Genomic DNA, 22,613 nt, shown 5'->3' with positions numbered 1-22,613 from the left:
GGTAGGGGAGAGATAGACAGATGGTGACACAGAGATGAGAGAGGGAGAGACAGAGGAGACAGAGGGAGAGGGAAAGAGAGACAGAGACAGAGACAGAGAAACATGACAGAGGCACACAAAGTCAGACAGAGAGACACAGAGACAGAGAGAAACAGGCAGACACACACACACACATACACAGAGAGAGAGAGAGAGAGAGAGAGAGAGAGAGAGAGAGAGAGAGAGACCAGGACTCAGGGAGAGCCAGGACTATGAGTGCTGTCTGAGAGCTTCTTCCCTGTTTTGATTCTAGGCAGGGAGGAGGATGAGAGCACAGCCAAGAAGATGCTACTTTCAGGGGACAGGGAGAGACGGTGAGGTTAAAGGAAAGATTCTAGAGTTTGGCAGTGAAGGGGAGGAGAGTGCTGGAATAGGAGCTGGATGGATAGAGGGGTCTAGAACATCTCAGGAGTCGGTGGAAAGAAGGGCCCAAGGTGCAGGTGGATGGAGCAAGGCCTGGGAAGAGGTGGGAGAGGACGGAATCAAGGTCTTCCTTCCTCTGAAACAAGAAAGATGGAGGAGAACATAGGGATAATGCTGAGGTCTAAGGGATTGAGGAAAGACAATGGTCTTGGTCTTCTCTTTTTTGTTTTATTTATTTATTTTTAAAATTCAATTTATTTTTCAGTTTTCTACATTCACTTCCATTAGATTTTAGGTTTTAAATTTTCTCCCCCTCCCACTCCCCTGCCCCCAACCCCTAGACGGCATGCAGTCTAATGTAGGCTCTACTTACATATTCATGTTAAGCATATTTCCCCATTAGTCATAATGTAAAGAAGAATTAGAACTAGTAGGGAGGAACCACGAGAAAGAAGGAATAAAACAAAACAACAAAGGAAAAGGAGAGCAAATAGTCTGCTTCCATCTGCATTCAGACTCCAGAGTTCTTTTTTTTAAATTAATTAATTAATTAATTGATTTTGATTTATCAACAATCATTTCCATAAGCTTTTGAGTTTTAAATTTTTCTTCCCCTCCCTCCCCTCCTTCCTTCCCAAGATGGTGCACAATCTGACATAGGCTGTACATATACATTCCTGTTAAACATATTTTCACATTAGTCATGCTGTAAGGAAGAATTAGAACCACTAGAAGGAACCACAAGAAAAAGGACACAAAGCAAAACAGAAGAAAAAAAAGAGCGAATAGTCTACTTTCATCTGCATTCAGAGTCCATGGTTTTTTATTTGGATGTGGAGAGCAATTTCTATTATGAATCTTTTGTAGTTGTCTCAGATTCTTGCGTTGCTGTGAAGATCCAAGTCTATCAAGGTCAGTCATCCCACAATGTTGCTGTTGCTTTGTACGATGTTCTCCTGGTTCTGCTCACTTCATTCAGCATCAGTTCATCTAAGTCTTTCCAGGTTTTTCTGAAGTCCGCCTGCTCATCATTTCTTATAGCACAATAGTATTGCATTACATTCATATACCACAACTTGTTCAACCATTCCATAATTAATGGGCATCCCCATCATTTCCAATTCTTTGCCACCACAAAAAGAGCTGCTATAAATATTTTTGTACGTGTGGGTCCTTTCCCCATTTTTATGATATCTTTGGGATACAGACCTAGAAGTGGTATTGCTGAGTCAAAGGGTATACACAATTTTATAGCCCTTTGTGCATAACCCAAAATGGCTGATCATTTCACAACTCTTCCAATAATGCATTAGTGTTCCAATTTCCCCACATCTTCTCCAACATTTATCATTGTCCTGTTTTCTCATGTTAGCCAATCTGAAAGGTGTCATGAGGTACCTCAGAGTCATTTTGATTTGCATTTCTCTAATCAATAGTGATTTATGACATTTTTTCATATGACTGTAGATAGCTTTAATTTCTTCATCTGAAAACTGCCCGCTCATATCTTTTGACCATTTACCAATTGGGGAATGACTTGTATTCTTATAAATTTGACTTAGTTCTGTATATATTTTAGAAATGAGGCCTTTATCAGAGACACTGGTTGTAAAAATTCTTTCCCAGTTTTCTTCTTCCCTCCTAATCTTGGATGCATTGGCTTTATTTGTGCAAAAACTTTTCAATTTAATGTAATCAAAGTCACTCATTTTGCATTTCATAATGTTCTCTCTCTTGTTTGGTCACAAATTCTTTCCTTCTCTGAAAGATAAACTATTCCTTGCTCTTCTAGTTTGCTTATAGTATCAGTCTTTATATCTAATTTGTGTATCCATTTTGACTTTATCTTGGTATAGGGTGTAAGATGTCGGTTTATGCCCAGTTTCTGCCATACGTTTTCCCAGTTTTCCCAGTAGTTTTTACTAAATAGTGATTTCTTGTCCCAGAAGCAGGAGTCTTTGGATTTATCAAATAGTAGATTCGTATAATGATTGACTGTTGTGTCTTGTGTAACTAATCTATTCCATTGATCCACCATTCTATTTCTTAGCCAGTACCAAATAGTTTTGATGATTGCTACTTTACAATACAATTTAAGATCAGGTACAGTTACGCCACCTTCCCTTGCATTTTTTTTTTCATTAGTTCCCTTGATATTCTGGACCTTTTGTTCTACCAGATGAATTTTGTTATTGTTTTTTTCTAATTCTATAAAATATATTTGGTAGTTTGATTGATATGGCACTAAGTAAGTAAATTAATTTAGGTAGAATTGTCATTTTTATTATATTAGCTTGGCCTACCCATGAGCAACTGATATTTTTCCAATTATTTAGATCTGATGTTATTTAAAAAAATTTTTTTTTTGACTAGGCAATGGGGTTAGGTGACTTGCCCAGAGTCATACAGCTAGTAAGTGTTATATTTTTGAGGTTGGATTTGAGCTCAGATCCTCCTGAATCCAGGGCCAGTGCTCTATCCACTGCGTCACCAAATTGACCCAGATCTGCTGTTATTTGTGTGAAAAGTGTTTTGTAGTTGACTTCATGCAGTTCCTAGTTTTGTTTTGGCAAGTAGACTCCCAAATTTTTTATAGTGTCTACAGTAATTTTAAATGGAATTTCTCTTTCTGTCTCTTGTTGCTGGACTTTGTTAGTAATATATAGAAATGCTGATGATTTGTGTGGGTTTATTTTATATCCTACAACTTTGCTAAATTTGCTTATTATTTCAAGTAATTTTTTACTTGATTTTCTAGGATTCTCCAGATATACTCTCATATCATCTGCAAAGAGTGATAGCTTTGTTTCTTCTTCGCCTATTCTAATTTCTTCAATTTCTTTTTCTTCTTTAATTGCGACAGCTAACATTTCTAGCACATTATTGAATAACAGTGGTGATAATGGACATCTTTGTTCCCCTGATTGGAAATGCTTCTAGTTTATCCCCATTGCATATAATGCTTACTGATGGTTTTTGATATATGCTATCTATCATTTTAAAGAATACTACATTTATTCCTATGCTCTCTAATGTTTTTTTTTTTTAATACTAATGGGTGTTGTATTTTCTCAAATGCCTTTTCTGCATCTATTGAGATATTCATATGATTTCTGCTAGTTTTGTTGTTGATATGGTCAACTATGCTGATAGTTTTCCTAATATTGCATTCCTGGTATAAATCCTACCTGGTCATAGTGTATTATCCTTGAGATAAGTTGTTGTAATCTCTTTAATAATATTTTATTTAAAATTTTGCATCTATATTCATTAGGGAAATTGATCTATAATTTTCTTTCTCTGTTTTGGCTTTTCTTGTTTAGGTACCAGCACCATATTTGTATCATAAAAAGAATTTGGTAGGATCCTTCTTCACCTATTTTCCCAAATAGTTTATATAGTATTTGAATTATATGTTCTTTAGATGTTTGATAGAATTCTCTTGTAAATCCATCTGGCCCTAGAGATATTTTCTTAGGGAGTTCATTGATGGCTTGTTCAATTTCTTTTTCTGAAATGAGGTTGTTTATGTATTTTATTTCCTCTTCTGTTAATCTAGGCAATTTATATTTTTGTAAATATTCATTCATTTCATTAAGATTGTCAAATTTATTGGCATACAGTTGGGTGAAATAGCTGCTAATTATTGTTTTGATTTCCTCTTCATTGGTGGTGAATTCACCCTTTTGATTTTTGATGCGGATAATTTGTTTTTCTTACTTCTTTTTTTAAATCGTATTAACCAAAGGTTTATCTCTTTTATTTTTTTTCATAAAACCAGCTCTTAGTTTTATCTATTAGTTCAATGATTTTCTTAATTTCAATTTTATTAATCTCTCCTTTGGTTTTCAGAATTTCTAATTTTATAATTAATTGGACATTTTCAATTTGTTTTTTTTCTAGCTTTTTTAGTTATATGCCTAATTTATTGATCTCTTCTTTCTCCATATTATTCATATAAACATTTAGAGATATAAAACTAAGGACCACTTTTGCTGCATCCCATAAGTTTTGGTATGTTGTCTCATTATTGTCATTCTCTTACATGAAGTTATAGATTGTTTCTATGATTTGTTGTTTGACCCACTCATGCTTTAGGATTAGATTACTTAGTTTCCAATTAATTTTTAGTCTATCTTTCCATGGCCCTCTATTACATGTAATTTTTATTGCATCATGATCTGAAAAGGATGAGTTTAATATTTCTGCCTTTCTGCACTGGATTGTGATGTTTTTATGCTCTAGTACATGGTCAATTTTTGTGTAGGTACCATATCCCACTGAGAAAAAGGTATATTCCTTTCTGTCCCCATTCAGTATTCTCCAGAGATCAACTATATTTAACTTTTCTAAGATTCTATTGATCTCCTTAATTTCTTTCTTATTTATTTTGTGGTTAGATTTGTCTAGTTCAGAGAGGGAGAGGTTGAGGTCTCCCACTAGTATAGTTTTGCTGTCTATTTCTTCCTGTATCTCTCTCAGCTTATCCTTTAAGAATTATGCTGCTATACCACTTGTGCATATGTATTTAGTAATCATATTACTTCATTATCTATGGTACCTTTTAGCAGGATATAGTTTCCTTCCTTATCTCTTTTAATTAGATCTATTTTTGCTTTTGCTTTGTCTGAGATCAAGATTACAACCTCTACTTTTTTTTTTTACTTCAGCTAAAGCATAATATATTCTGCTCCAGCCTTTTACCTTTACTCTGTGTCTATCCCTCTGCATCAAATGTGTTTCCTATAGACAACATATTGTAGGTTTATGGTTATTAATCCACTCTGCTATCTGTTTCCATTTTATGGGACAGTTCATCCCATTCACATTCACAGTTATGCTTACTATTTGTGTCTTCCTCTCCATCCTATCCCTCACTCCTTGTTTATGCTTTTTTCTCTCCTTTTTCCCTTTCCCTCCTCAGTAGAGTTTTGCCTTCCACCATGCCTCCCTCGGTCTGCCCTCCCTTTTATTAGCCCCCTCTCTTTTTTTCCCCTTTCCCCTTTCTACTTCCTATAGGGCAAGTTAGACTTCTATACATAACTGATTATGTTATTCCCCCTTTGAACCAAATCTGAAGAGAGTAAGGTTCAAATAATGCTCACCCCCCTCTCTTCTTTCCCTCTACTGTATTTGGTTTTTGTGCCTTTTCATGTGATATAATTTTCCTTGTCTGCATCCTCCTCTTTTCTTCTCCTGGTACAATTCCTTTTCACCACTTAATTAAATTTTTTTTTTACCATCACATCAAAGTAAACTTAAATCTACACGCTCTGTCTAAGTATACCCCCTTTGAAATGTCATAATGACATTACAGTTCTTAAGACTTACAAGTGTCGTGTTCCCTTGTAGGGATGGAGACAGTTTGCCCTTATTAATAATGTTTTTTTTTCTTTCCTGTTTACCTTTTTATCCTTCTCTTGAGTCTTGTATTTGAAAGTCAAATTTTCTGTTGAGCTCTGGTCTTTTCATCAGGAAGATTTGAAAGTCCCCTATTTTGTTGAATATCCATCTTTTCCCCTGAAAGATTATGCTCAGTTTTGTTGGGTAGTTGATCCTTGGTTGTAATCCAAGCTCCTTTGCCTTATGACGTATTGTATTCTATGCCCTCTGATCTTTTAGTGTAGAAGATGCAAGGTCCTGCATAATCCTGACTGTGGTTCCATGATATTTAAATTATTTCTTTCTGGGGGCTTGCAGTATTTTCTCTTTGATCTGGTAGTTTTGGAATTTAGCTACTATATTCCTTGGCATTTTCAACTTGGGATCTCTTTCAAGAGGTGATTGGTGGATTCTTTTAATGACTAATTTACTCTTTGGTCCTAGGACTTCAGGGCAGTTTTCTTTGATGATTTCCTGAAGGATGTTGTCCAGGCTCTTTTTTTCATCATGGTTTTCAGGTAGACCAATAATTTTTAAATTGTCTCTCCTGGATCTGTTTTCCAGGTCAGTTGTTTTACCAATGAGATGTTTTCTGTTTTCTTGTATTTTTTCATTCTTTTGTTTCTGTTTGACTGATTCTTGCTCTCTCATAGAGTCATTAGCTTCCACTTGCCCCATTCTAATTTTTAAGGAGTTGTTTTCTTCTATTAGATTTTTCCATTTGGCCTATTTTACTTTTTAAAGAGTTCTTTTCAGTGAGTTTTTGTGCCTCCTTTTCCATTTGGCCAATTCTACTTATTAAGGACTTGTTTTCTAGAATTAATTTTTGTCCTTCCTTTTCCAAGCTATTGACTCTCTCTTGCATACTTCTCATTTCTTTTCCCAATTTTTCTTGTCTTATTTGACTTTTAAAATCCTTCTTGAGCTCTTCCAAGAAGGCTTGTTGGGTTTGAGGTTTCATATGTGGGTATATTAACAATGTTGTTCTCTTCTGAATTTGTGCCTTGATCTTCCCTTTCCCCAAAATAGGAATCTATGGCCATTTTCCATTTCTGCATTTTGTTCATGGTGTTTGCCTATTTTCTGACTTTTTACAAAAAACCCACCAACCAACCAACTAGACTGTTGAGTTCTGCTGCTGGAGCAGCTTACCCAAGCTTCTTTTCCTGCTCACCAGAGCCTTGCACTTGAATGTTTGGCTCCTAGTCACCTGAGACTTGCACAGGGATGTTTAACTGCTGGTGGATTTTTGTTAGCCTGGAGCTTTCCTTCTGGAGTTGTGCTCCCTAGGGTAGTGTTGAAGCACTGGGTGATTTTGCTGCGGGAGAACACCATCACCCGTGGTCGTTTTCCAAGCTGGTGTCTACCAGTTCCCCTTCCTGTATTGAGGCTCTCAGGGGTTCTGCTGTTGGCACTTGCTTGTTCCACCAACCTGGGTCTCAGGATCTTCCCTGGTATGCTGACACGGGGCTTGCTGCTGGCTTGCTGGGACGCCTCCAATCCTGTGCTGCTCCCCCTCTTCCAGAGTGAGAAAGGCCTTTTCTGTTAATCCCCCAAGCTTCCTGGGGTACAAGACTGCTGTTCCTTGTCTTTTTGCTGGCTCAAGGTTTTTCCTACATTGATATTTTCTGGGCTTTCAGAGGTCAATGAGGGAGGGTGAGAGTGAGTTACTTCTTATTCTGCCATCTTGGCTTCTGGCCTCAGTCTTCTCAGTGAAACTGGGTCAGTTATCTGTTGTAAGCAGGTTTATCTGTGTGAGTGTGGGGTTGGGAGAGGGCAGAACACTGCTGGAGACTTGAAAGTGACAGACAAGTAAGCAGAGACACGAAGAGAGAGACAGAGAGAAGAGAGGCAGAGAAAGAGACAGAGAGAGAGAGAGAAGAAGAGGAGGAGAAAGAGGTAGTGGAAAAGGAAGAAGAAAAAGAAGGGGAAAAAGGAAAAAGAGGAAGAGGAAGAAGAGGAGAAAGAAGAGGAAGAGAAAAAAGAGGAAGAAAAAGAGGAAGAAGAGCAGACTTGTGTCACAATGCCTTTCTAAAGCATTAGTTTGCCAGACTGCAATATGTCCTTTGGGGATGTTGCAATGGACATCATGTAGGATCAGGTTGGACCCAACATCTGCTAAGGCCCCTTCCATCTCTGAAGTCTTATGATGCTACCATGCCATGTGGCACATTGAGCTTGGGGCCACTCAAATTCCCATGTCTCTCATTTTCACAGGAACTGTCATGTAGCCAGACGTCTTCCAGGTTTTATCTGTGAAGTTGATTGTTTGAGGCTGAATAAAACACTTGACATTTATGCATACAAAATGTCATCTGATTCTGCCCAATTTTCTAGCCTGCTAAGATTGATTAAACTTCTATGGATATCTTTCATTTACAATTCACCTTCATTTCCTAAAACATCCTTCCCCCTCTCCTCCACAGAAAGTCAACTCATGCAAAAGACAAGAAAAACAATGCAGTAGCATAAGCCAACATATCGACCCAATTCAACGTTGGGTTGTGGACTGTTCCACATTCATGCAGAGAATGTAGAAAGACACATTCTTGGGAGCCTACCAGCAAGATCTTTTTGGATCCTAATTTGGACATACCACATGCTAACTATCCCTTAATCTACTAGATAAACTCTTGCAAACCACATTGATGCAATAGTTTCCTGCACTATTTCTCTCCCTTTTCTCCTCTCCCAGTGTGTTCCTCTTCCCCACACTCACATTCTTGTTTTGAGGTCATCCAAACATAATAGGGCCACACCCAGGCTCTCTGTCTAATTAGGTTTTCTCTTAGACTGCTGGAAATAACAAAGTTCTGAGGGGCCGTATGCGTCATCTCCTCATATAAGGATGTAAACAGTTTAGCCTTATTTAGTCTCTTGAGAATGTTCACTTTGCTCACTTTTTTAGGCTTCTCTTGAATCTTGTGTTTGAATGTCAAGTTTTCTATTCAGCTTCCTGTATCATGGCAGCCGCTAAATCTTTTGTGATCCTGAATTCTTTCTTTTTGGCCACTTGCAGCATTTGTTCCTTGACCTGGGAGTTCTGAATGTTGGCCGTCATATTCTTGGAAGTTTTCACTTTGGGGTTCCTTTCCTGAAGTAACCAGTGTATTTTTTCAATTCTTACTTTGCCTTCTGGTTCTAAGATATTTGGGCAGTTTTCTCTATAATTTCTTGAAATGTGACATCGAGGCTCTATTTTTGTTCATGTATTCCAAGTAATCCAGAGGTTCTTAAATGATCTTTTCTTGAGATATTTTCCAGGTTAGTTGTTTTTCCTATGAGATCTTTCACATTTTCTTCTAGTTTTTTTTCTTTCAGTTTTTGGATTTTTTTGATCATTTCTTGATGTTTCATGGAGACAATAGCTCCACATCCTAATTTTGGCCAGCTGTAATTTTCAAGGACTTATTTTCTTCAGTGAGTTTTGTACTTCTTTTTACCAAGCTGTTAACAGGTTTCTTTCATAGTTCGTGTTCGTTTTTTTGAATCATTTTAGCTCCTTCTTTAATTTTTTCTTTAACTCTTCTAGGAATTCTTTCTGGGCTCATGTGCAGGCAAGTTTTCTTTGAGAGTTTGTTTTTAGATATTCTTGAGTTATTTTCTTCTTCTGTGTTTGTATCTTGAGCTTACCATAGAAGTATGTCGCCATAGAAGCTCTTTATGGCCAGGTTAGTTTTGTGTTTGCTTATTCTTCCAGACTACTTCTTGGCTCTGGACTTTAGTGCTGAGCTCAATTAACTTTGGTGGGGGCATAGGGAAACATTGGTCTGAGCTTCCCTCCCTATGTGTCCTTCTGATGTTTTCACAGCTCCATCTGGAGGTCTGCAAGCTTTCTAAGCTTGCAAAGGAATGTGACCTGGGGAGGGAGCTGTTCACTGAACTCCTGATCTGAGCTCTGCAAGCTGGGTCCATCGGCTTGTGGAGAGTTGCACTCAGCCACTGTTAGCCCCTAGGAGGTTCTGCAGGCTCTGACTGCCTGAACTGTTGGCTCCTTTGGTCTTGGCCTCCTGCTCTGGTCATTCCACTGCAGGCCTATGTGGGCCAAAGGTTAGCACTGAGGTGCCTCTCTGCTCCTGTCTCAGAGTTGCACAGCTAAATTTCTGGGACTTGCTCTGTGTTTGTGTTTAGATGGGCCCTGTGCTTCCTCACGACCACCTCTATCCATCCTGTGTCTGCAACCTGGGCAAAGGATGACCAAGCTGCCAGATGGCATTTGTTTCTGCTCCCACTGCTAGTTCAGGGTTTCCTGGGTTCTCTTTTGGCCCTGGTACTTCCTAATGTTTGATCTCAGCTCCCCCTTATTGTTTCTGAGTGCTGGAATGCTCTCTGCCACTGCCACAGCACACTCCTGGTGAGCCCCACCTCAGACTTGGCAGACTTTCTCTCTCTCTCTCTCTCTTCTCTCTCTCTCTCTCTCTCTCTCTCTCTCTCTCTCTCTCCCCCATCTCTCTGTGCCTGCTTCTCTGTGTTTCTCTCTCTCTCTCTCTCTCTCTCTCTCTCTCTCTCTCTCTCTCTCTCTCCCCCATCTCTCTGTGCCTGCTTCTCTGTGTTTCTCTCTCTCTCTCTCTCTCTCTCTCTTCTCTCTCTCTCTCTCTCTCTCTCTCTCTCTCTCTCTCTCTCTCTCCTTCCCTCCTTCCTTCTTCTTCCCCCTCTGTACTGTATGTGTGTGTGTGTCTGTCTCTGTCTCTATGTCTCTGCCTTTTGCTGTTCAGAATTCTGACTGGTGGGTTTTCTAGGTTGTTGTGAAAGAGATGTGCTGGGAATGCTCGGCAAAAATGTTTCCTCTCACTCCACCATCTTGGTCCACCTAAGCTGATGATTCCTGCCCCAGTCTCTCTGCTGGCCTCTAATCTCACACTTCCAGCTGCCTTTCAGACATCTCAGACTGAATGACCAGCAGACATCTGAAACTCAGTATGTCCAAAATAGAATTCATTCTCTTTCCCCATAAACTCTTTTGTCCTCCTAACCTTTCCTCATCTCCTCACACCTAGAGCTTTGCAGTAGCTGCTAATGGGTCTGCCTGTCTCAAGCTTCCACTCCAGTTCATCCTCCCTTCAGCCTAAAGTGATTTTCCTAAAGCACAGGTTAGAACATTTCAGTCCCCTACTCAATAAACTCCAGTGGCTCCCTATTGCCTCTAGGATCAAATACATAAAATACTTTATTTGCTTGGCATTGAAAGGCCTTCATACCCTGCCTCCTCACCTTTCCAGTCTTTTTATACTTTATACCCCAACATCTACTCCTTGACCAGTGCAGCCTCCAGGCTGCTCTGCAGATGAGATCCTCCATATCTCAGCCCCAGGCATTCTCTCTGGCTGTCCCCTATGCCCAGAACACTCTCCTTCCTCTAGTTCAACTCCTGACCTCCCTGGCTTCCTTCAAGTCCCAACCCACTTTCTACCGAAAGCCTTCCCTAATCCCTCTTCATTCTAGTGCCTTTCTTTCTTCCTTTAATGGTTTTCTAGTTATCCCATATATATAACTTTTTGGGTACATATTTGCATGTTGTCTCCCTCATTAGACCACAAGCTCCTTGAAGACAGGGACCATTTTCACCTCTTTTTGCATTCCCACAGCTTAGCACAAGACATGGCCTATAGTAGGCACCTAATAAATGTTCACTGATTGAGATCACAGAGAAAAATGTTGAATGCCACAGGGCCAAAAGGCAGACAGACTTCAAATTTATGTTAACTTATTAATGCCTGTATCTTGGGTCTGGTCATCCACCAGGTCCAAATCTCTGTAACAGCACTATGGGCTAGCCCAGTGGTGTCAGACTCAAGTAGAAATTGGGCTACCAACCCTGACACAAAGATTCTTGTGGCCACATATTTATTGACTTAGAAAACCACATATGACAACATTCTCTATGTTCTGTCATATTTCTATTTATTTTATTAAGTATTCCCCAACTACATTTTAATCTGGTTCTGGCAGCCCAGAGAGTTGCCCTTGTGTCTGCCACCTCTGATCCAGCCTACATGTCTCCATCTTGACCACAAGGAAAGCAACCAAGACAGCCAAATTCTTTGCTGACATCCAAGTATCTTAGATTTCTGGCACCCCCAACGTACCAATCTAGGAATTCTGTCTGAAGTGAGTTTCAGTGTCCTGCCCTGTCCTGGAGAAGCCAAGCTGGTGTTAAGGGATCATTGTCTCCTGTCTAAATGCTCATGGCCCACAGAGGACATGGATTGCTGATCCTGGTGCAGGGGCAGCAGTGCCAGGGGCTACAAAGGGGCCCAGCATCATTTTCTCAGAGCCACCTCCCCAAGACAATGCTGAAAGTGAGGGAGTTGGAGAGCAGAGCATTATGTAAGTGACACCCCAAAAGAACTCCCCCTTCCTGTGTACCTGTTGGCCTTTCATATTTAAATGTTCCCCTTGGAATCTGGGCAGTTTTTGTTTTTTGTCAGCCTGTAAGCTCTATGTATAGAACACCTGGAGTGTGGTAGGGGATGTTCTCTGGTGCCTCTGCCTGTTTAGATGGGGCTGCCATATTGACCAAGGCAGGACAGCCCCAGAATGTGGGTGGAGGCAGCAAGGAGAGGAGCCAGAACTGTCTGGGGAGTCATCAGAGCAGAGATTCAGGACTAGGAATTTTAGAGGGTACATAGACCAAGTCCACCTCACTTTACAGCTGAGGAAACTGAAGCCCAGAGAAGGAGGTGAAAGTCAACAGGGGTTAGTGAGTGACCGAGTGGGGCAGTGAGGTGGCCAGAGGGATCCATGTGCCCACTGCTGCGTCAGCACTCTGGACAGTGCCCTGCCCACCCCTGGGACTGCTGCCTCTAGACAGATAAGTGTCAGTCCCCTTTGCTTAGGCAGCAAGGTGGCCAGAGGGGATCCATGTGCCCACTGCTGCATCAGCACTCTGGACAGTGCCCTGCCCACCCCTCGGGCTGTCTCAGCTGTCACTCTCCTTTGCTTCTTATCTTCTGTGAGGAAGGAAGCACATCAGCTCTCTGTCCACCTTTCCCCTCCAGCCCCTGCTTGGGGGAGCCCCTTCTCCTCAGGGCCTCTGCTCAGGGTGGAGGTCAGGCTCCTCAGGAGATGCGGCTAGTGGGCAGGCCCAGGTGCCCCAGGGGTGGGGCCATGGGATGCTGGGGACCCTGGGAGGCTGCTGGTTCTAGCAGAAAGAGCCTGGCTTGAGCATTAGGACGGCCCATGGTTCTGAATCCCAGGCCAGGTATGGCCTGGGGAAAGCTATTCCCCTCCTCTGAGCCTTGTCTACTTGCTGGACGAATGCAGACTAGAGATAATACTTCCTTCTAATTCCAAGATTCTAGTCCACTTCCTCTCTAGAGCCTCAGTTTTCCTCTCTGTAAATGGGACTGAGTTCCCCACATCACAGGGTTATGCAGGAGGAGATGGTAAATCTGTGATGTGCCGGAGAATTGTGCTCCAGGAGGGGAAGGATAATTCCCATGATCTGTGAGCCAAACCCACCCCGTCCTGGGCTGGAGGCTGGCATCAGAGTCAAGCTGTGCCCTTGACTCACTTGGTGCCTGCTTCTTCAATGAGGAGCTGGTGGGTAGACCTGGCACTGGCTCGGCGTCCTCTGTCCCTCATTCACTCGCTCACTTCCCAAGAGCTGTGTGGGCACCTGGGCCTGCTGCAGTGACCAGCTGATGGAGGAAATGAGCCATTGGAGGAGGGCTGGGGCTGCCTTGTCATTTGCCTCATTTTTCCTTGCCCAATCTCTCCCTCAGTCCCCACAGTGCCAGGAAAATGGGCCTGGTTTTCTGCAGCAGATTTTAGGGCTAGAAGAGGTTTTTATTTTATTTTTCCCATGTGGCAATCAGCAGAGAGGAAGAATAGGGACAGAGCCTGATGCACAGTGGATAGGGCCTGAAGTCAGGAACACTTGAATTCAAAGCCAGCCCCAGACACTGACTAGCTGTGTGACCCTGGGCAAGTCACTTCACCCTGTTTGCCTCGGTTTCTTCATCTGTAAAATGGGGATAAGTACAGCATTTACCTCTCAAGGCTGTTGTGAGGATCAAATGAGATGACGTTTGTAAAGTGCTTAGCCTAGGGCTGGCATACAGTAGGTGCTTAATAAATGGTATCTGTTATTATTTCTCCTCTACCTCCTACTAGGCTCATTGGCTGAATACATTGGCCCTTCACAGTCCAAGGGTGAGGAGGCCATGTGTATGTTCAGAAGCTCCTGAGCCTGTGTCTGCTCTGGCTCAGGGACCACATGGCCAAAAGCAAGTGCCCCTGACCCAGCCTGGATCAAAGTGGGTGGTCAGTGGTGTGGCTGAGTCAGAGCAGGCAAGCAGAGTTTATGGTTTCCATGACAACCAGGGCAGGGCCAGGTCACAGAGAGGAGGACCCTGGCTGTGGAGGGGAGGCTGCAGGTGTGAATGGGCATTGGCTTAGCACTGAGGCATTTGCTTGTGGGTCAGTCATACTTTCTGCTGTTTCCTTTCTAAGCTTAAAGTGCAGTTGAGGCAGAGAAGGTGGCTGTCTGCCCCTTGTAAATTCTGTTTATTTAGTTTGTGTGCCATAGGGATGCCTTTATTTAAAACAATTTTTAAATGTTTATGTTTAGCTACAAATTCTCTCCTTCCCCCCACCCTTCCCCCACCCATTGAGAAGGCAAGAAACATGATGCCCATTAGTAATATGAAGTCATGAAAAACATGTCCACCCACTGTGAATTTTAGAGGGCACTGAACAGCTACCTAAACCCACCTGCCTCTCAGCCTTCACTGGGGTTGAAATGCCCAAGCCAGAGGGGGTCTACTGGAGACACATGAGTGAGGGAACACTGTGCCGGGGTTCCCCACTTCCCAACCTCCCTGGGCTTGGCTCAGGCTCCATCTTAGGGAGGGCAGCAGGCCATTCATTCCAAGATGGTTCATTTGAACGACAAATGGAGAAAGCTCCCTCTTTCAGAACACTAGACCATCCATGTTGCCTGTTCCAAGTGCACCCCTAGATTGAGACCCCTCCTTTCAGTTTAACTTCAGAGATGTCAGCGAATCTGCATGGAAGACCATCCTGGGCCCACTGGTTCTTCCCTCTGCCTCATCCTCTGCCCAAGCCTGCAGTTAGCCACCTCTATTTGGGCTGTTATCATCTCCCACCTGGATTATTGTAGGTGCCTTCTAACCGGTCTCCTACCTGCAACCTCCCCTCTTTCCCAGCCTCCCTTCACACGCTTGCCCTGAGTAATGTTCATAAGACATTTTGCTCATATCACTTTCTGTCCTTAGAAACCTTAAACTATGCCCTGCGGCTGACCAGATAAACACAAAGCCCTTTGCCTCGCATTCTAGCATTCCTCAAGTCTGGTGCCAACATCCCTTGCCTTCCTCTACGTTCCAGGATACCCAGACTACTCACACGTCCCCTTCTTTCATCCTTCCTATTCCAGTTTCCACGCCTTTCCTCGTGGTATCCCCCCCCCCAACTGAAATGGACTCCCCTGACCCTGCATCTCAAGGGCCATCTGGCAAAGAGACCTTTCCCTATTCACCTGCCCCCTTGTCTCTCAAGTCACACAACTAACTGACTTAGGAAGGTGGACAAAGGGTCCCATTGTTACACAGAAGCATTTGGTTGGGCACAACACTGCCTCAGAGACGCTGCTCGAAGGAGTCTCTTGGCCATGTATCAAAATCACATAAGATTCCTCAACAGGCACCAGGACAGAAAGGACGCTGTACTGATTCTCTGTTTAGTCATGTCAAAGATGGTAGAACGTGTCATTTGGCTGAGCAGGGTTTTGTCACAATCACAGACACTGGAGTTCCCCAAAAAGTCCAAATGGAAGCAGAATTCCCTGGGAGGGGGTGGTCCTCCAGATGCCCCTCTGGGCAGATGACATGGTGCTGATCCCATCAAGCCCACAAGACTACAGGGACTCTTCTGGCACATCCAAGCAGATGTAGAATGCCCATCTGCCAGACCAGGATGGACAGTTGAGTGGACAGCAGTCCATTGAGGTAGGGTGGATATAGAATGCCCACCTGCCAGACCAGGATGGACAGTTGGGTGGACAGTCCATTGAGTATATACAACCACACATGTGGTAATACAAACGCATGTCTAGCTTGGAGAGATGTTCCACTGGTGGACAATGAGCTGTGCACAGAGTTTAATGGGAGGGTGGAAATGTAGTCTGTGCAGAGATTTCAAAGCACCCCCAGGGGCCCCTGACACAAACCTTGCCTTTTGAATATTAATTCTCCCCCAGTGATGGTGCTCAATGGCAGTGAAACACAAGACACCAAAGAATGCAATCTGTGAGTCACTTGAGAGGGAAAAAGGAGAAACGTGGCAGCTGAGTAGACAGCCACATTGTACCAGTGATGCCTCAGGAGTGAGAAGTGCCATCCTGGCCCCACAGGGGCTACGACAGTGACCTCAGTGAGGTGATCATCCAAGTCAGTGAGTACAGTGACGAGAGAACAGAACCCAGAATCAGGAAGATAGAGAAGAGGAGAGAGGAGAGACCAGAGATGGAAGATGGGAGGTGGGATGGCAGCATTCAGCTCTGGTAATGATGGACTCGGGGGCTTGGCTGGTCCTTACTGCAAGTGAACTGGCCACTGACGGCCTGCCCTGGGGGCTTTTGCCCCACTGATGGAGGCAGAGGAGGAGGGCAGAGACCCTCCAGCACTTGGGGAAGGGGCTTCAAGGAGACATCTGGAGCATGTTCCGAGCCTGAGTTGGCATGGATGGGCTCAGCCCAGAGCAGCCCTATTTGGGAGACTCGAGCATCGACATATGGTGGCTCAGAAAATGGAGGGTCAAAGTTTTGTTGCTGATGCTGGAGGCTGCATTTGGAGTCCCTGCCTGCCTGTGGAGGGGAGGGACCATGCTCTCTCCAGCTCCGTCCAGCATCTATCATTCTGGAATTCTTCCCGGAGTGCCTTTGGTGGTGAGGATGTTGCAATTCCTCAGAGCATTTTTCGAAGACCCACCTTTGCCCTTAGGGACCAATTCAAGGAGGCCCTTGGAAAACCTGTCTTGTTACTTCATAGTCTCACCCATCCTGTGTTGACCAATACTGGGCTCCAAGTGACAGACATTTGACTGTTCCAGAAAAGCAAGTCCACCCTCAAGGGACAAAGGACAAAGGATCTCCACCTTTGTGGCTGCTCAAAAGAATGTGCTGAGGACAACTCCCCCCAGTGCATCATGGAGGAAGTGTGGTCTTGTGGGGAGTAGCTGGCCTGGAGCCAAGACACCTGAGTCCTCTCCTCAGCTCCTGTCTGGGACTCCTCATGTGGTCTGAGGCCAGCCCTTTTGCTTCCCAGGGCCTCAGTGTTCTCATCTGTAAAATGGACACAACCATCGCAGGAGCACAGCCCTAACTGAAGGACTGCTGTGGGAATCTATTCATGGCATGAAAGACTCCAAGGGCGCTCTGCTCTGAGCTTCCTCCAAAGAGTAGGCTAAGTCAGATCTCCCCTGTGACCCTGCCTGCCTGCCACCCTGGGATGCTTTACCAGGGCTTCTCTCATGTCTCCATAGCACTCTGAGGTTTGCAAAGCACTTTCCTCACGATGTCCCCATGAAGAAAGGAATTCAAGGATTATTACCCCATTTTAGAGGGGAAAAATGAGGCTACACATTCTCTACCCAGTTCGGTAAGCAGTGTGAAACCAAGACCTCTGACAGAGCAGGGCTCTCCCTTACCCGCCTGACTCACACTGTCCCCAAAGAGCCTGACTGCTCTGCTTCCCCCTGTCCCCATGGCTAGTGTTGACAGATGGTGATGGCATTTAACTGAGTTCAAGAAGCCTCCCACAAGAGTCTGGGCTCAAACAGAGCAGCCCAGGCTGCTATGGGGAGAGCTCTGTAAACAGGGTTGGATAAGGAAGGGGAGCTTTGCTTTGCCGCCTTTCACAGGACTAGAGGACGTGGTTAGGAGCCACTGGGGAGCTGCAGATGGTCAGAGAAGGCAGAGCCAATGAGAAGGCTCAGACTGGGGCTGCCCAGCCATCACTGGGAGTGAGGACAGTGACCTCAGTGAGGTGATCATCCAAGTCAGTGAGGAGAGAACAGAACCCAGAGCCAGGAAGAGAAAGAAGAGGACAGGGAGGAGACCCAGAGATTGGAGATGGAAGATGGGATGGCAGCGTTCAGCTCTGGTAATGATGGACTCTGGGGCTTGGCTGGTCCTTACTGCAAGCGAACTGGCCACTGACAGCCTGCCCTGGGGGCTTCTCAGCACGGCAGGACCTGCTCTAAGTTGGACTGCACTAGCTGAGTCCCATCCAGCCACCAGGAGGCACCCACAGCACCCACAGTGCAGGACAGTGTGGCTAAACAGTGAGTCCAGCGGCTGAGGGACTGTCTAAGACCCCCAAGCAGGAGAAGTCTGATTTGGACCTCTCCCAGCAGAGCCAGCTGCGCCCACCCCTCTCCCAGCCTCCATCTGGTCCTTTAAAGTTGATTTTTTGAGCCCTGGTGTAAGACTTTACATTGATAAGTGCCCTCCCTCATTGTGGTGCCCCACAGTCACATTTGTAGAGCTCTGTCCAAAGCTCAGACTCTGCTGCTGTCTCAGGTATGAGGCTTTGATGGGAGACCAGAACAGAGTGGCTCTTGGCTACTTGGACCGACCCTTCTTCATCTTGACTTTCAGGGTGGAGTCATGGAATCCAAAAGGAGAAAGGGACTTCGGCGCCCTCTTGTCTCTGACATCCCTGCAAGGGGCCATCCCAGGCGCTGTTCAATGACCCCCGGGAAGGGAAGCCTGCCCCCTCCCAGGGCAGCCCCTCTCCTGTTGGGTCAACTCTGCCCTTCCTGAGGCAGCCCCGCTCGTGTTGTGTGAGCCCTCACTGTTGGGAAGTTCTCCTGGTCCCTTTGCAGCCCCTCCCCACTGCTCTGCTCCTGCCCTCTGGGTCAGGGTCTGACAGATGGCTAGGCACTGTGCAGCCACATGAGCAGGGAGACCCTAGGTGCTGAGCCTGGCCCCCAATGGTCCCCTTGTCCCTGAGGTGCTGCCAAGGCCATCAGCAGCATGGCCCAGCTCTGGAGACACGGGAACGATTCCATCCCTGGCTAGTCCTTTCTAGGCAGAGGAAGCACATCTCCTTCTCCCCCGGGTGCCGTGGGGAGCCCCAGTAGATACAGGAAAAGGCCAGGCCAGAGAGGGGCAGGGAGCTCCTGGAGGCAGGCAGAGGCTGGCTAGAGGGTGGTGGGCCCTGGAGCTGGACTTTGATCGTGGATACACACGGTCTGGGCTCAGTTTCCCAGATGTAACAAAGTTCTTTACTCCATGTGAATTGTGAACACCTGCCCTAGAGTCTACAGGAAGATCTAGTAATAGGCCTGGAGTCAGACCTGAGTTCAAATCCAGCTTCAGCCACTAGCTGTGTGACTCTGGGCAAGTCACTGCTGTCCGCCTCAGTTTCCTTATCTGAAAAAGAGGGGTAATAACAGCCCCTACCTCCCCAGTTTATTGTGAAGATTGAATGAGAATATGTGTAAAGTGCTTTGTATGCCTCAAAGTACTCCATAAATCCTAGCTAAAAAACCTAGTAACAAATCCTCACTGAACCTCAGCGTTCTCATCTGGGCAGTGGGGATGCCCAGTCTGACTCCTGGGCCCCTGGGGGGGTGGGGAATGGGGTGAGACCATGCCTGGGACAGCACTTGGGAAGAGCCAGAATGGCTGGGAACAGGCTAAGCTGTTCCACCTGAACCCATCCCAGCCCTTGGAGCACACCTGGGGAGGGGGAGGGGCTGGGCTGTCTGGGACAGCTGCCTAGAGCCCTCACCCAGCAAGCAATTTGGTTGTTTTTGTGGGGGGGAGAGGAGGGGAGAGTCCAAGGGCATGGGGGGTGTCTGGGGAACCTCAGCAGGATCTAGGGGTAGTGAATGTGGCAGGAGGACCAGTGGTGGTTGGCAAGGATTGGGGGTGGTCTCAGGAGGTGGGCCAGCAGCCTGTGTCTCTCCCGGCTTTCTCACTGGGCTAAAGAGATGCAGGAAAAGGGAGGGAACACTGAGGCTCTTCAATCCAGGCTCTAGTCCTGGCTGGGGACTGCTGTTGCTTCTTTCCACCACCTGAGTGAGCTCAAAGCTGAGAGGGCCCTTCAGGAGTGATGGAGGCAGCCCCGAGAGGGCAGGGACCTGTCCAAGATCCCCCAGGCTGTCCCGGTAAAGAGTCAATCACTACCCATGACATCCGAGGTGCTGACTGGCCTCAATGTAGAGATGATGGGCCTCAGGTGATGGGCATACAAAGAAAGAATTTAAGGAATGTCTTTTGACTTGGGCCAAGTTGGTCCAAGTCTCGGAGTAGATCTTGGGGCAGTGTGCGGGAGGGGAAAAGGCCAGGCCTGCTGTCAGGAGCCCTGGCTCAGGCTGGGCCTGGCTCTGTCGCTGCCTAGCCACAACGGGGCTATTTCTAGGCTTTCACTCACGAGGAGCAGATGAACAGTGAGTGGGTGGGTGAGGGTGAAGGTGCCCCTGGCAGCCCGGACTGAGAGGCCCAGCCCAGGGGCAGGGAGGAAGGTGAGGGGGCCAGCCTGGACCTCCAGGAGCTTCCCTCCCAAGGGCAGGGGCTTCCATGTGGAGAAAGGGCTAGAATGACGCGGTTCTTCTGTCTGCAGGTTTTCCTGGCACTCGGAGAGCTCCTTCTCTCTTTCAACTGGGCCATTGTTGCTGACATCCTGCTGGTAAGTCAGCCTGGGTCTCCAGGGGCTGTGGCTCGGGGCTGGTCCTGGGAGAGAAGAGCAGCCAATAGCCAGTGAGCTGGTGTGAGCTGGATGTGGGTTCTGGGGATAACTGTGTCAGGGCACCCGAGTTTGAAGCTGGGCCTCGGCTGGAGCAGAACACAGCGGTACAGGTGGGTGAGGAGCTGTGGAGTGGTGTTGGAGCCAGCAGGCAGAAGAAGGGGCCTACTCCTGAAGTTGGAGAAAGTCAGGGACAGGCAGGCTCGGGGGCCACAGCACAGCTCTAGGTCTGCTCCAGGATGACTCCAGGACGGTCTAGATCTAGACCCTAGAACCTCAGAGCTAGAAGAGCCTCTAGTGCAGATGATTCTGACTGAGAACCTCTGTGTCATACCCAGTAGGCGGTCATCCTTTTGGGGGTTTGGGGGGGATGCACTAAAGCTCCCCTGCTGCCTACAGCCTGCTCTGCCCCGGGACAGCTGCCATTGCTAGATCCAGCCCCGATGTGAGTTATGGGTGTGTGGGTCCCATCACAGTTCCTTGCCTTCTCAAGGGTTCTGCTCACTCCCCCTCAGTCCTCCCCTTTGCAAAGGCTTCCCCTCAAACCACTCTCTCTCTGGAGGAATTGTTTTCTTTTCAAACCAGCTCCCTATAAGCCTCCCCCACCACTCCACTGAAGAAATCTGCCCACTCTGTGACTAGAAAGGCTGAGTCTGTTTTCTTCCTCCATGTTCTGGGAAGTTATAAAAATCGATCAATAATTCTCTTTTGTTCAGTTTGAGCCCTTAGGCAGAGAAAAATCTCTTTGGTGAATATATGTGTGTGTATACGTGTGTACATGCATGTGGTGTGTGTTGTGTGTGTGGTGTGTGTGTGTGGGGGTGTGGTATGTAGTGTGTGTGTATGTGTGTGTGTGGTGTGTGTGTGTGTCCTGCAGCTTAAGCAAATATCAGTCTTGCTCAGGCTGCATTTGTGTGAGGAGGGGCACTAATCACGATGTCAAGGTGAACCACATTTATCTGAGAAAATCAGCTTTAGAACAAAAGGGAAACAGAACAGGAAGCTTGAGAAATGGAGATCCACAGAGCTGGCGAGCTGGCCCGATGGGACCAGGAGTGTGGGCCATCCATCCGCAGCCTTGGGCTCAGCCCTTCTAACAGCCCCCAGCAAGTCATCAGGCCTTACCAAGCTAATCCCTAGGCCAGTAGACAGAAAGACAATGCAGCGAGGTGGCCCAGTGAACAGCACACCAGCCTTGAAGCCAGGAGGACCTGAGTTCAAATGTGGCCCCAGGCAGATAATACTCACTAGCTGTGTGACCCTGGGCAAGTCACTTAACCCCAATTGCCTCATACAACCCCCCCAAAAAAAAAAAACAAACCAGTGCCTGCCCTCAGGGAGTTTTTTCTAATGAGGGAGCCCACACCTAATCAATAATTATCTAATAAGTATCTGCTGTCTGTGGGGCATTCTGCTAAGCACTGGGGAGCCAAAAGACTGGGGGAGGTGCAGATCTGATTCTCTGTCCTCCACCTGCTCTCTCCAGGTGTTGTGTATCGACCCCCCCCTCCCCCAGACACACACCTCAGCTGCTGGATGTCCAGAAGGACTCCTGGGGGAAATGAAGAGGCAGACATGCATTCAGAGAGGCATTGAAGGCAATCGAGGCAGCCCAGAAAGCAGAGTCAGGACAGACGGGGCAGCTGGGAGGGACGAAGGGCCCCTCTGCTGCTGGACTCTTGGCTCTCTCTCAGAACTATAGATGGCTCTGGCCTGGTTGCTGAATGACTGAGCAATTCTGCTCTGAGTCTTCTCTCAGGATGGGCCCCTGGAACGAGCCTGGGGGGCTGCCCCATGTGCAGTGGTTTCAGAACCGACTCTGGTGCAGCAGTCTGAGCAACCCCCCTCCCACTGCCCCATGAGTCAGTCCCTGGGGACAGTGCTCCCCTCTGTGGAGGACTGTCTGACTCTGGGGTGTAAGAAAGGAGAGGCTGGTGGAAGGCCATGGAGATCCGCCAAGATCACCCAGGCCTCTGGGAGCAGAGAGTGGGCCAGACAGGGGAAGGGATCTGAGGCTAGAACTCGGCATCGGACAGTCTGACTAGCCTCCTTTCCCAGCTGTAGCCAGACTCTTCCCACCTCGTCCAGGGAATCAATCTCCTTTGCTTGGCG

At 46.2% G+C, this 22,613-nt stretch overlaps 1 protein-coding gene across 1 annotated transcript in view; it reads left to right on the top strand.

The window, feature by feature from the left end:
* SPNS3 (SPNS lysolipid transporter 3, sphingosine-1-phosphate (putative)) overlaps positions 1 to 22,613 on the top strand; it is a 64,861-nt gene that overhangs the window by 24,173 nt on the left and 18,075 nt on the right. The window contains exon 9 of the mRNA XM_020964804.2: positions 20,379 to 20,444. Within this exon, the coding sequence (XP_020820463.1) occupies positions 20,379 to 20,444 (66 nt within the window). The remainder of the gene's footprint in view (positions 1 to 20,378; positions 20,445 to 22,613) is intronic.

Source organism: Phascolarctos cinereus, unplaced genomic scaffold, assembly GCF_003287225.1.
Source record: "Phascolarctos cinereus isolate Bilbo 61053 unplaced genomic scaffold, phaCin_HiC Scaffold_7;HRSCAF=346, whole genome shotgun sequence".
NCBI classification, from domain to species: Eukaryota; Metazoa; Chordata; class Mammalia; order Diprotodontia; family Phascolarctidae; genus Phascolarctos; species Phascolarctos cinereus.
The sequence above is the reverse complement of the archived record's forward strand: the minus strand, read 5'-3'. Positions and strand labels throughout refer to the sequence as shown.